This window comes from Eubalaena glacialis, chromosome 8, assembly GCF_028564815.1.
Source record: "Eubalaena glacialis isolate mEubGla1 chromosome 8, mEubGla1.1.hap2.+ XY, whole genome shotgun sequence".
NCBI lineage: Eukaryota > Metazoa > Chordata > Mammalia > Artiodactyla > Balaenidae > Eubalaena > Eubalaena glacialis.
In genome coordinates, this window is record NC_083723.1 from 73,630,252 (window position 1) to 73,645,154 (window position 14,903).

The 14,903-nt window shown below is 35.5% G+C and overlaps 1 protein-coding gene across 3 annotated transcripts in view; it reads right to left on the minus strand.

Moving 5' to 3' along the window:
- Window positions 1–14,903, minus strand: part of CFAP69 (cilia and flagella associated protein 69) — a 69,098-nt gene that overhangs the window by 9,998 nt on the left and 44,197 nt on the right. For all 3 annotated transcript variants that reach the window (XM_061197824.1, XM_061197825.1, XM_061197823.1), the window contains exons 14-16: window positions 14,714–14,832; window positions 13,023–13,141; window positions 270–351 (exon numbers count right to left, since the gene is read on the minus strand). In XM_061197824.1, coding sequence (XP_061053807.1) covers window positions 270–351; window positions 13,023–13,141; window positions 14,714–14,832 — 320 coding nt within the window. The remainder of the gene's footprint in view (window positions 1–269; window positions 352–13,022; window positions 13,142–14,713; window positions 14,833–14,903) is intronic.

Genomic DNA, 14,903 nt, shown 5'->3' on the forward strand with positions numbered 1-14,903 from the left:
TCATGGGGGAAAACAAAACAAGACAGAACAAATTGTCTGCTGTCATGTGTTTGACCTAAGTAAACTGGTTTCTTCACTGGAGGAATTTTCAGACTCTACTATGCCAATGCATACTATGAAACTCCAGGAGGGATTTTTGTTTAAAACAAACATTTGAACACTATTTGAGGGCACATTTAATCACAGAGTAGTGTTCTGTGATACTCAGTTTGGAAAGAGTTAATAAAGACATTTATTTTTTGTTTCACAATTGTTATAATCATACTTACTGCCATTAAATCCAAAAGGAGAAAAATGCCTTCCTTTTCAAGAAAGTAATCCTCTGAGGGGTAACATCCCAAAATGCAGCACCTTAAGTAAAAAGAAAGTTATTCATTTAAAAAGGCTTTATTGTTAAATTCAATTTGTGAGTTTATTTCTATTAAAAAATCTTTTCAAAGAATATTTTTTCTTCATTTCCTTAAATCAAGTAGTTAATTTCTTTGCTTAAAAAATTGAACTTTGAAGGGACTTTGTCAGTGTAGTTTAATTTCAACTATTTAAACACTAATATTGTTTAATTATTTTTCATAACTGCCTATTTCTTTCCTGTAGATGCAATATTCTCCTCTGCTTTCCTGATATTTATTATTCTTAAAGGTCTCCTCTGTTGCTTTATTAACTTTTTCTTCAAGCTTTATTCATTTACTGTCTATCTTTTACAGTGCTGGCATGCCTGAAACATTTGTTGTTTTTAATTACATCCTTTCTTTGCATATGATATTATTTGCTGAAGTGCCTGCTGCTTAGGCCTGTGCATCTCATATGGAGTGAGGGACTGAAGTTGCTGTCAGGGCTACTTTTACTGTTCTCCTGGGTGGGGGATGGATATGGGCTGAACAGGCTGGTGCTGGTGGTGGTGTTGGTAAACAGAGCCTAATCTCCCTCTAGCCCTCCCAGGCCTTGCAAGCCTGCTGGGGTCAACCTGTATCCCTTTCCTATTTAACATGGTATCTATCTATCTATCATTCAATAATAATGTGATAATTAATTAACATGGATCCCTCTTGAAAAAAAAAAGAGACCCTGTTTCTGCTGGCTGTTTTGTGATGGTGGTTGTGTGAGAGTCGGTGCATAAAGGCCATCAGCTTGGCCCCACTCACTCAGGTGCTTCCAGGTTTTACCACCTCTGGGTATGAATCACACTTTTTTTGTTCCCACTTTTGAAGTAGTACTCTCTGATGCCTATCATGGGCTGCCTTTTGCCTCTTTAATTCATAACAATTACAATAAGAGAAAAAAATAGAACATCCTTCTCTGTTCAGAAATTAAATAATATACTTCTAAAATTCCCAAAGATTGAAAAGAAAATCACACTGAACATTAGAAAATAGTTTGAACATAATGATAATACAACTAGAACATATGGAAACTCGGCTGGAGCTGAAACCATGATTACAGGAGAATTTACAGCCTTAGATGGATATATTAGAACAGAAGAAAGGTTGAAAATCAATGATCCTGGCATCTATCTCAAGAAATAGAAAAGGTTGAGATTGGTTCAAGATGGCGGAGTAGAAGGACGTGCTCTCACTCCCTCTTGTGAGAACACTGGAATCACAACTAAATGCTGAACAGTCATCGACAGGAAGACACTGGAACTCACACAAAAAAGATACCCCACATCCAAAGACAATGGAGAAGCCGCAATGAGATGGTAGGAGGGGCGCAATCACAATAAAATCAAATCCCATAACTGCTGGGTGGGTGACCCACACACTGGAGAACACTTATACCACAGAAGTCCACCCACCGGAGTGAAGGTTCTGAGCCCCATGTCAGGCTACCAAACCTGGGGGTCCGGCAATGGGAGGATGAATTCCTAGAGAATCAGACTTTGAAGGCTAGTGGGATTTGATTGCAGGACTTCGACAGGACTGGGGGACACAGAGACTCCACTCCTGGAGGGAACACACAAAGTAGTGTGCGCATCGGGACCCAGGGGAAGGAGCAGTGACCCCGTAGAGACTGAACCAGACCTACCTGATAGTGTTGGGGGGTCTCCTGCAGAGATGGGGGTGGCTCTGTCTCACCGTGAGGACAAGGACACTGGCAGCAGAAGTTCTGGGAAGTACTCCTTGGTGTGAGCCCTCCCAGAGTCTGCCATTAGCCCCACCAAAGAGCCTGGGTAGGCTCTAGTGTTGGGTCGCCTCAGGCCAAACAACCAACAGGGAGGGGACCCAGCCCCAACCATTAGCAGACAAGCAGATTAAAGTTTTACTGAGCTCTGCCCAACAGAGCAACAGCCAGCTCTACCCACCACCAGTCCCTCCCATCAGGAAACCTGCACAAGCCTCTTAGATAGCCTCATCCACCAGAGGGCACACAGCAGAAGCAAGAAGAACTACAATCCTGCAGCCTGGGGAACAAAAACCACTTTCATAGATAGACAAGATGAAAAGGCAGAGGGCTATGTACCAGATGAAGGCACAAGATAAAACCCCAGAAAAACAACTGAAGTAGAGATAGGCAATGTTCCAGAAAAAGAATTCAGAATAATGATAGTGAAGATGATCCAGGACCTTGGAAAAAGATTGCAGGCAAAGATCGAGAAGATGCAAGAAATGATTAATAAAGACCTAGAAGAATTAAAGAACAAACAAACAGAGATGAACAATACAATAACTGAAATGAAAACTACACTAGAAGGAATCAATAGCAGAGTAACTGAGGCAGAAGAACGGATAAGTGACCTGGAAGACAGAATGGTGGAATTCACTGCTGCAGAACAGAATAAAGAAAAAAGAATGAAAAGAAATGAAGACAGCCTAAGAGACCTCTGGGACAACATTAAACGCAACAACATTCGCATTATAGGGGTCCCAGAAGCAGGAGAGAGAGAGAAAGGACCAGAGAAAATATGTGAAGAGATTATAGTTGAAAACTTCCCTAACATGGGAAAGGAAATAGCCACCCAAGTCCAGGAAGCGCAGCGAGTCCCATACAGGATAAACCCAAGGAGAAACACGCCGAGACACATAGTAATCAAACTGGCAAAAATTAAAGACAAAGAAAAATTATTGAAAGCAGCAAGGGAAAAATGACAAATAACATACAAGGGAACTCCCATAAAGTTAACAGCTGATTTCTCAGCAGAAACTCTACAAGCCAGAAGGGAGTGGCATGATATACTTAAAGTGATGAAAGGGAAAACCTACAACCAAGATTACTCTACCCAGCAAGGATCTCATTCAGATTTGATGGAGAAATCAAAAGCCTTACAGACAAGCAAAAGCCAAGAGAATTCAGCACCACCAAACCAGCTCTACAACAAATGCTAAAGGAACTTCTCTAAGTGGGAAACACAGGAGAAGAAAAGGACCTAAAAAAACAAACCCAAAAGAATTCAGAAAATGGTCATAGGAACATACATATCGATAATTACCTTAAACGTGAATGGATTAAATGCTCCAACCAAAAGACACAGGCTTGCTGAATGGATACAAAAACAGGACCCATATATATGCTGTCTACAAGAGACCCACTTCAGACCTAGGGACACATACAGACTGAAAGTGAGGGGATGGAAAAAGATATTCCATGCAAATGGAAATCAAAAGAAAGCTGGAGTAGCAATACTGATATCAGATAAAATAGACTTTAAAATAAAGATTGTTACAAGAGACAAGGAAGAACACTACATAATGATCAAGGGATGAATCCAAGAAGAAGATATAACAATTATAAATATATATGCACCCAACATAGGAGCACCTCAATACATAAGGCAACTGCTAACAGCTATAAAAGAGGAAATCGACAGTAACACAATAATAGTGGGGGACTTTAACACCTGACTTACACCAATGGACAGATCATCCAAAATGAAAATAAATAAGGAAACAGAAGCTTTAAATGACACAATAGACCAGATAGATTTAATTGATATTTATAGGACATTTCATCCAAAAACAGCAGATTACACTTTCTTCTCAAGTGCGCACGGAACATTCTCCAGGATAGGTCACATCGTGGGTCACAAATCAAGCCTCAGTAAATTTAAGAAAATTGAAATCATATCAAGCATCTTTTCTGACCACAACACTATGAGATTAGAAATCAATTACAGGGAAAAAAACGTAAAAAACACAAACACATGGAGGCTAAACAACACATTACTAAATAACCAAGAGATCACTGAAGAAATCAAAGAGGAAATCAAAAAATACCTAGAGACAAATGACAATGAGAACACGATCCAAAACCTATGGGATGCAGCAAAAGCAGTTCTAAGAGGGAAGTTTATAGCTATACAAGCCTACATCAAGAAACAAGAAAAATCTCAAATAAACAATCTAACCTTACACCTAAAGGAACTAGAGAAAGAAGAACAAACAAAACCCAAAGTTAGCAGAAGGAAAGAAATCATAAAGATCAGAGCAGAAATAAATGAAATAGAAACAAACAAAACAATAGCAAAGATCAATAAAACTAAAAGCTGGTTCTTTGAGAAGATAAACAAAATTGTTAAACCATTAGCCAGACTCATCAAGAAAAAGAGGGAGAGGACTCAAATCAATAAAATTAGAAATGAAAAAGGAGAAGTTACAACAGACACAGCAGAAATACAGAGCATCCTAAGAGACTACTACAAGCAACTCTATGCCAATAAAATGGACAACCTGGAAGAAATGGACAAATTCTTAGAAAGGTATAACCTCCCAAGACTGAACCAGGAAGAAGTAGAAAATATGAACAGACCAAACACAAGTAATGTAATTGAAACTGTGATTAAAAATCTTCCAACAAACAAAAGTCCAGGACCAGATGGCTTCACAGGTGAATTCTATCAAACATTTAGAGAAGAGCTAACACCCATCCTTCTCAAACTCTTCCAAAAAATTGCAGAGGAAGGAACACTCCCAAACTCATTCTATGAGGCCACCATCACCCTGATACCAAAACCAGACAAAGATACTACAGAAAAAGAAAATTAGAGACCAATATCACTGATGAATATAGATGCAAATATCCTCAACAAAATACTAGCAAACAGAATCCAACAACACATTAAAAGAATCATACACCACGATCAAGTGGGATTTATCCCAGGGATGCAAGGATTCTTCAATATACACAAATCAGTCAATGTGACACACCATATTAACAAACTGAAGAATAAAAACCATATGATCATCTCAATAGATGCAGAAAAAGCTTTTGACAAAATTCAACACCCATTTATGATAAAAACTCTCCAGAAAGTGGGCATAGCGGGAACCTACCTCAACATAATAAAGGCCATATACGACAAACCCACAGCAAACATCACTCTCAATGGTGAAAAACTGAAAGCATTTCCTCTAAGATCAGGAACGAGACAAGGATGTCCACTCTCACCACTATTATTCAACATAGTTTTGAAAGTCCTAGCCGTGGCAATCAGAGAAGAAAAAGAAATAAAAGGAATCCAAATTGGAAACGAAGAAGTAAAGATGTCAGTGTTTGCAGATGACAGGATACTATACATAGAGAATCCTAAGGATACCACCAGAAAACTACTAGAGCTAATCAATGTATTTGGTAAAGTTGCAGGATACAAAATTAATGCACAGAAATCTCTTGCATTCCTATACACTAATGATGAAATATGTGAAAGAGAAATTAAGGAAACACTCCCATTTACCATTGCAACAAAAATAATAAAATACTTAGGAATAAACCTACCTAGGGAGACAAAAGACCTGTATGCAGAAAACTATAAGACACTGATGAAAGAAATTAAAGATGATACCAACAGATGGAGAGATATACCATGTTCTTGGATTGGAAGAATCAATATTGTGAAAATGACTATACTCCGCAAAGCAATCTACATATTCAATGCAATCCCTATGAAATTACCAATGGCATTTTTTACAGAACTAGAACAAAAAATCTTAAAATTTGTATGGAGACACAAAAGACTCCGAATAGCCAAAGCAGTCTTGAGGGAAAAAAACGGAGCTGGAGGAATCAGACTCCCTGACTTCAGACTGTACTACAAAGCTACAGTAATCTAGACAATATGGTACTGGCCCAAAAACAGAAACATAGATCAATGGAACAAGATAGAAAGCCCAGAGATAAACCCACGCACCTATGGTCAACTAATCTATGACAAAGGAGGCAAGGATATACAATGGAGAAAAGACAGTCTCTTCAATAAGTGGTGCTGGGAAAACTGGACAGCTACATGTAAAAGAATGAAATTAGAACACTCCCGAACACCATACACAAAAATAAACTCAAAATGGATTAGAGACCTAAATGTAAGACTGGACACTATAAAACTCTTAGAGGCAAACATAGGAAGAACACTCTTTGACATAAACCACAGCAAGATCTTTTTTGATCCACCTCCTAGAGTAATGGAAATAAAAACAAAAATAAACAAATGGGACCTAATGAAACTTAAAAGCTTTTGCACAGCAAAGGAAACCATAAACAAGACGAAAAGACAACCCTCAAAATGGGAGAAAATATTTGCAAATGAATCAACGGACAAAGGATTAATCTCCAAAATATATAAACAGCTCATGCAGCTCAATATTAAAGAAACAAACAACCCAATCCAAAAATGGGCAGAAGACCTAAATAGACATTTCTCCAAAGAAGACATACAGACGGCCAAGAAGCACATGAAAAGCTGCTCAACATCACTAATTATTAGAGAAATGCAAATCAAAACTACAATGAGGTATCACCTCACACCAGTTAGAATGGGCATCATCAGAAAATCTACAAACAACAAATGCTGGAGAGGGTGTGGAGACAAGGGAACCCTCTTGCACTGTTGGTGGGAATGTAAATTGATACAGCCACTATGGAGAACAGTATGAAGGTTCCTTAAAAAACTAAAAATAGAATTACCATATGACCCAGCATTCCCACTACTGTGCATATACCCAGACAAAACCATAATTCAAAAAGACACATGCACCCCAATGTTCATTGCAGCACTATTTACAATAACCAGGTCATGGAAGGAACCTAAATGCCCATTGACAGATGAATGGATAAAGAAGATGTGGTACATTTATAGAATGGAATATTACTCAGCCATAAAAAGGAACGAAACTGGGTCATTTGTAGAGACGTGGATGGATCTAGAGACTGTCATACAGAGTGAAGTAAGTCAGAAAGAGAAAAACAAATATCGAATATTAACGCATATATGTGGAACCTAGAAAAATGGTACAGATGAACCGGTTTGCAGGGCAGAAATTGAACCACAGAAGTAGAGAACAAATGTATGGACACCAAGGGGGGAAAGAGGCGGGCAGTGGGGTTGGTGGTGGGATGAATTCCGAGGTTGGGATTGACATGTATACACTGATGTGTATAAAATGGAGACTAATAAGAACCTGCTGTATAAAAAAATAAATAAAATAAAATCCAGGAAAAAAAAAGATATAGAAAGGTGAAATTGAATGAAAGAAAAAAAACCCCACAGAAATTAATTAAATATAAAACAAAATAAAATAGAAATAATAATGCACACAAATTGATTCTTTAAAAAGACTAATAATATTGATTAACTCCTGGTGAAACCCATCAAGAAAAAAGAGAGAGGGAGAAGGCAGAAATGATTAATACCAAGAAAGGAAAAGAAAGCATCACTTTGTATCCTACAGACATTAAAAACCCTAAGAGGATATTACAAACAGCCTTATGAGAGTAAATATGAAAATTTAGACAAAATAAATGAGTCCCTAGAAAAAGACATCAGAACCTATGCAAGAATAGAAAACCTTAATAGACACACACATATTAAATAAATGAAATCTATACTTCAGAATCTTTCTACAAAGAGAACTCCAGGCATAGATGACTTAATCGGTGAATTCCACAAATTATTTAAGAAAGGTATAAAAACAATCTTACACAAACGCTTTCTAGAAAAAATATTTCCTGTTTTCTGAGGTCAAAATAAACTAAATACCAAAACCATCAATGGAACATTAATAAAAAGGAAAATTAAACTCACATTACATGGTACCAAAAAAAAAATCTAAAAATATTAGCTAATTGAATCCAACAACATAGAAAAAGAAATAATACACCATAACCAGGTCAGACTTATTCAAGGAATACAATGTGATGGACCACATTAACAGAATAAAGGAGAAATACTATATGATATCTCAATAGAAGTAAAAGTGTTTGATAAAATTTAAAGTCCTCTCATGATGCAAATGAATAGACAAGAACTCCTCTCAGTTAAGTTCCTAAGAAAAAGAAAAAGATCCGATGCCTGGTGTTACCAATTAAACATTGGACTTATTACTTATCTCTTAGCCAAAGGGATTTAGTTGTGTTGTAATAAAAGACACAGTTAAATAAAACTATTTAACTTTATCTTAGTATAACTGTGAGGTATTAAATAAAAAAGGGATAAAACATCACATCATTTTCTGCAGTAACCACTGAATCCCAATGTATTGGTAGATAGTAAGGATAGTACTCATTAATATTCATCTCTAAATTTTTACTATGCTTAATACAGCACTTTGGTCAATAAGACTTTGCTGTTGAAACCTAAGATCAGGTTATCATTTTATCACTATATCCCTCTCTTCTCTGAAGTAAAAAAGAAACTAGATAGTTGATTAGCCCCATTGTCTATGTGTATCTGGAAGAGAGCTGAGTATTCCAGCTCTCTATATAAACAGAGAATTTGCAGGGGATAAATCTAGTTACTTCATCTTATGAAAAGTAATATTCATCAGAGTTTCCCCCCACCCCATGTTTACTGAAGTATAACTGGAATTTTTTAATCTGCATATACTTATTATATATAATTTAGTGAGTTTGCACATATGTATATACTTGTGTTACTATCACCACAATCCAGGTAATAAAAATATTCATCACCTCTAAAAGTTTCCTTGTATCCCTTTGTGGTATTTTTTTTTTTAGTAGTAAGACCACTGAACATACTAGATCCATGCACTTAACAAATGTTTAAGTACACAATACCTTACCTTAACTATAGCCGCTATATTATAGAGCAGATCTATGAGCAATATGTTGTACTGCAGATCTCTGGAACTTACTAATCTTGTATGACTATAACATTATACCTGGTGAATGATAACACCTCATGCCTCCCTCACTCCATCATTCCACTGTCTACATACTGTTATCTACTTCTACACTTTTGACTATTTTAGATGCCTTTTATAAGAGAAATTATGTATAAGAGAAATCCTTCTGTGAATGACTTATTTCACTTAGCATAATGTCTTCTAGGTCCATCCATGTTCTTGCAAATGGTAGGATTTCCTTCTCTTTTAAAGCTGAGTAATATTCCATTGTATGTATATACCATCTTTTCTTTATTCATTCATCTATTGATGGACATTTGGGTGGTTTCTGTATCTTTGCTATTGTGAATAATGCTGCAGTGAACATAAGAGTGCAGCCATCTCTTCAAGATCCTGATTTCAATTCTTCTGGATATATACCCAGAAATGAGATTACTGTATCATATGGTAGTTCTATCTTTCATTTTCTGAGGAGCCTCCATACTGTTTTCCACAGTGGCTGTACCACTATGTCTTTCACCCCTTGGTTATGTTTATTTTTAAGTATTTTATTCTTAGAAATTGCAAATGTGATTGTTTTCCTAATTTCCTTTTTCTGGAGTAGTTCATTATTGGTGTATAGAAATGCAACTGATTTTTATATGTTAATTTTGTATCCTGCAACTTTACTGAATTCATTTATTAGTTCTAACAGTTTTTTGGTGGAGTCTTTAGTGTTTTTTACGTATAAGATCATGTCATCTGCAGAGATAATTTTACCTTTTTCTGTCTGATTTGGATGCCTTTTTTTTTTTTTCTTGCCTAACTGCTCTGGGTAGGACTTATAGTACTATATTGAGTAGAAGTGGTGAGAGTGGGCATCCTTGCCTTATACAGATCTTAGAGAAAAAGCTTTCAGCTTTTCACCATTCAGTGTGATATTGCTGTGGCCTTTTCATATACAGCCTTTATTGTGTTGAGGTAAATTCCTTCTCCACCTAATTTACTGAGTTTTTATCATGAAAGGGTGTTGAATCCTGTCAAATGCTTTTTCTGTATACATTGAGATAATTATGTGATTTTTGTCCTTTTGTGATATACCACATTAATGTGGTATATCACATTGACTAATATGCATATATTGAACTATTCTTGCTTTCCAGGGATAAATTCCACTTGGTCATGGTGTATAATTCTTTTAATGTGCTGTTGAATTCAGTTTACTAATATTTTCTAGAGGATTTTTGCTTCCATGTTCATCAGGGATATTGGTCTGTAGTTCTCTTTTTTTTTTTGGCCACACTGCGTGGCTTGCAGAATCTTATTTCCCTGACCAGGGATTGAACCCAGGCCCACGGCAGTGAAAGTGCCAAGTCTTAACCCCTGGACTACCAAGGAACTCCCACTTCTTTTTTATGATGTCTTTGTCTGGCTTTGGTATTATGGTGATGCTGGCCTCATAAAATGAGTTTGGAAGTGTTCCCTATTCTCCTACCTTTCAGAATAATTCTTCTTTAAATTTTTGGTAAAAATCACATGTGAAGCTCTCTGGACGTGGGCTTTTTTGGCTGGGAGGTTCTTGATTACTGATTCAATCTCCTTATTGTTATTGGTCTGTTCAGGCTTTTTATTTCTTCTTGATTCAGTCTCAGTACATTGTATATTTCTAGGAATTTATCCATTTCTTCTATGTTGTCCAATTTGTTGGCAGATGGTTGTTTATAATGGTCCCTTATGATCTTTTTTATTTCTGTGTTATCTGTTGTGATGCCTTCTCTTTCATTTATAATTTTATTTCAGTCTTCTTTTTCTCTTAGTCTAGCTAAAGTTTTGTCAATTTTCAAAAAAGTTTTGTTATCTCTTCAGAGAAGCAACTCTTAGTTTTGTTGAGTTTTTCTATTCTCTATTTCATTTATTTCTGCTGTAATTGTTATCATTTCCTTTGTTCTGATAACTTTGGGCTTGGTTTGTTCTGTTTTATAGTTCCTTGAGGTGTAAAGTTAGGATGTTTGACTCTTCTTTTTAAACATAGGGATTTTTCACTATAAACTTCCCTCTTAGTGCTGCTTTTGCTGTATCACGTAAGTTTAGGTATGTTGTGTTTTCATTTTAGCTTTTCTTGAGAAATTTTCTAATTTCCCTTTTATTTTTGTCTTTGACCCAATGGTTGTTCAAGAGTGTGTTGTTTGATTTCCATGCATTTGTGAGTTTTTCTGGTTTCCTTTTGTTATTGATTTCTAGTTGTATTCAGTTGTGGTCAGAAAGGAATGATTTCAGTCTTCTTAAGTTTGTCAAGACTTGTTTTATGACCTTACATGTGATCTACCCTAGAGAATGCTCCATTTGTGTTTGTAAAAAAAAAAAAGAAAAAAAACTCTGTGTCTCCTCTCAAAACTACTCTAAATACTTCACTTAGGGCCACCAAATGTGTAGGTTTTTCCTACACAAACCAAGTCTTCAATTCTCAGTGGACATTAACTGGGTGTCCTACAATTCAGTTCAATTCAGAAACTATCTACCTAGAGTTAGCATCAGATCTCACAGGTTAAGTGTTCAGTCCCACAAGACTGTGCTGCTTTCCTTCCCCAACCTTAAATTCCAGTCCAGGTTGTCACCTGTGCTTCTGATAAACCAGCTATAGAGTAGCTCACAGATCTCAGGAAAATAGTTTACTTACTAGATTACTAGTTTATTATAAAATGATCCAACTTGGGAACAGCCCGATGGAAGAGATGATCAGGGCAAGGTATATGGGGAAGGGGCGTGGAGCTTCCATGCCCTCTTTCAGCACCTCCAAGTGTTCACCAACCTGGAAGCTCTCTCAATCTCATAGTTTAGGATTTTTATGGAGGCTTCATTATGTAGGTGTAATTGATGAAATCAGTGGCCATTGATGGTTAAACTCAATTTTCAGCCTCTCTCCCCTCCCTGGAGGTTGAGGGTGGAGCTGAAAGTTACAACCCTTTAATTAACTGTATAGTTAGTTCCCCTGGCAACCAGGCTCCCATCCTGTGGTTATCTAGGTGCTTTCCAAAACTCACCTCATTAACATAGACTCAGATGTAGTTGAAAGGGGCTTGTTATGAATAACAAAAGATACTACTTTCATCTTTATTACTCTGAAACTATTATAGGAACTGAGGATAAAAGACCAAATATTGTAACAGAAGATATTCCCATTGCTCTTATTAATTAAGAAATTACAAGAGTTTTAGGAGCTCTGTACTAGAAATGGACCAAATACATATTTTTAAATTATAAGTCACAATATCACAGTGATTGAAAAAAATGTGTTTTCTGCTGTTATTGGTAGAATGTTCTACACACATCTGTTAGGTCCATTTGGTCTACAGTCATGAGTTTTTTGTTTGTTTGTTTTTAAACTAATGTTTTGTAGTGTGGCTCTCATGAATTCCACCCAAATAGAATAAATGTGTTAAGTGTTAATGATACAGGAAACTCAACTAATTTTCCCCAAGACAAAATTTCATAAATTAATGTTAAGAAAAGTAGTATATATATATTATATATATATATATATAATATTTATATATATTTGCCCTTTGGAATGCTAAAATGTTTGGGAAACAATATTGATTAGGAAATACCTAATCAACTGGTTTTCAACTTTTTAAGATACGATGAATGAGGAATTCAGCAGTCTTCAAGAATAAGAAGAGTACTGTATGAGTAATAGTAGATGCTTGTGTTTTCCCAGGCCAGGGCAAAATGGAATGCATTCAAATCACAAAAAACAAGGATTTAAGTTTAGATACAAGAATGGTTTTATATTTGAGTGATGGACAAGACTACTTTCCAAAGGATATTGGTAAGTGTCATTTCTGGACTACTGAAAAGAAAAAGGCTTATCTTTCTGCTGTAGTTTTGAGGGAAGAAAATTGGCATACATAGCTACCAAAAGACGTAATTTTCTTTTACTGTGATTCTATCTAACATGGGTACAGTAATACTCACCAAATGCTGTCCAATGTACTAAAAAGAAGTACATTATAGCCTAATCCACTCTGTAACTTCTTGGGGTCTGTTTTCATTACATGAAGAATTATATCCACTCCTTCAGTTCCAAAAATTTCCTAAGAGATTTATTTAAAATTATTTCTTGAAATAAATAAATAATCCTTTCCTTTCCCATTTCATCCTGTCCCCTAAAACTTTTTCTACCAGAAAAATACAACAACATTTTTAGGAAAATAGTACTGTAATACAATTTTTTTTTTTTCAAATTTGTACTCACTTGTTCTCAGGAATTTAAGACAAATTATTGTAAAGCTAGTCATTTTAGAGAGGATATCAATCAACATGTCAGTTTAATGCCCCTTTATATTTTTTCCCTTTCTCTTTCTTTAAAAAAAAAATAAACCATAAGGCTTGTCCCATGGTTTTCTTCCACATTGTAATGAATGTAATCTAACATCATGTCAGATGAGTACTAGACAGCAACAACTAATTCAAGGGGTTAAAATTCTATCATGGAAGATTTTCCAATGTTCCCAAGAGAGAAATAAATTTATAAATAGCAGTTAAAACCTTTAATAATTTATGTGATGTTATCACCAATTAATATTTGTCTGTTACCAAGTACATTTCCTATTGTCTTGTCGTTCAGTTCTGGTTCCCAGTAAGCAAGACTATGAGTATTTTCCAGAAGAACACAGGCGCAGGGTGATAAAATATAAGAAGTTCCACCAAAGCTTGGAGCTAAGTATGTTTTTACTGTTCTTTTTGCCTCTCCCTCAAATCACTCTATTGAAACCTTCATAATTTTTAATTTTTATCTTTCCAAATCTATGTCTTGCTGTTTAAGTTATTAATCTCTGAGACTCAGAGTTTGCTATGGCATTAAAAAGATCAAAGGGAATTAAGCTCTTTTTCTAACTTTTAGTTTTAGGTATGAACCCAATTCAAACCCAAAACATCATTTATAATGGTACAGCCACTCTGGAAAACTATTTGCCAGTTTCTTCAAAACATACACCTATCTTATGATCCATTAGTTGCACTCCTAGGTATTTATCCAAGAGAAATGAAAGCATTATGTCCACAAAAAGACTAGTACAAGAATGTTAATTAAAGCTTTAAACATAGTAGTCCCAAATGGAATCAACCTAAGTGTTTATCAGTAAGGGAATAGAGAAACAAATTTTGTTGTATTCATACAATACTATTCAGCAATAAAAAGGAATGAATTACCGATACATGCAACAACATGGATATATTTCAGAAATATGGTGCTGGCTGATAGAAACCAGAACTAATAGAGTAAATAATTATGTGATTCCATTCATATAAAGTTAAAAAATAGGCAAAACTAATTTATGGGAGTAGAAATCAGAAAAGTGGTTGCCTGTAGGCAAGTGGGGGCATGGCTGCTAAGCGGCATGAAAGAATTTTACAGGGAGATAAAAATATTCTATATTTTAATTGCGATACTGGTTAAATGGATGCATACATTTGTCAAAACCTATCAAACTATATACTTAAGATCTATATATTTTACTGTATGTAATTATACTCTTAAAAAAAGAATATTAAATCTTCGTAAGATTAAAAAAACACCAACATTTATGGACATTTACTAAGAAGAAGTTCATAGTGTTATGTGATTGAGAGATCTGAACAAAACTTTGATTCACAGGCATACATACCTTCCTAGGAATATGATGTTCACAAAGACCAGATAAAATAAGTAAAATATCAGATTGAATTTCCAAAAGAATGGCCTCTTCCTTATCATTATACGTGCTTATTGTATTTTTAAAGATTCCTGATTTGAAAAAAGTTAAAGAATGTAAAGTTATTGAACACTGTATTTTTATTTTGATCGATTACTGTTCT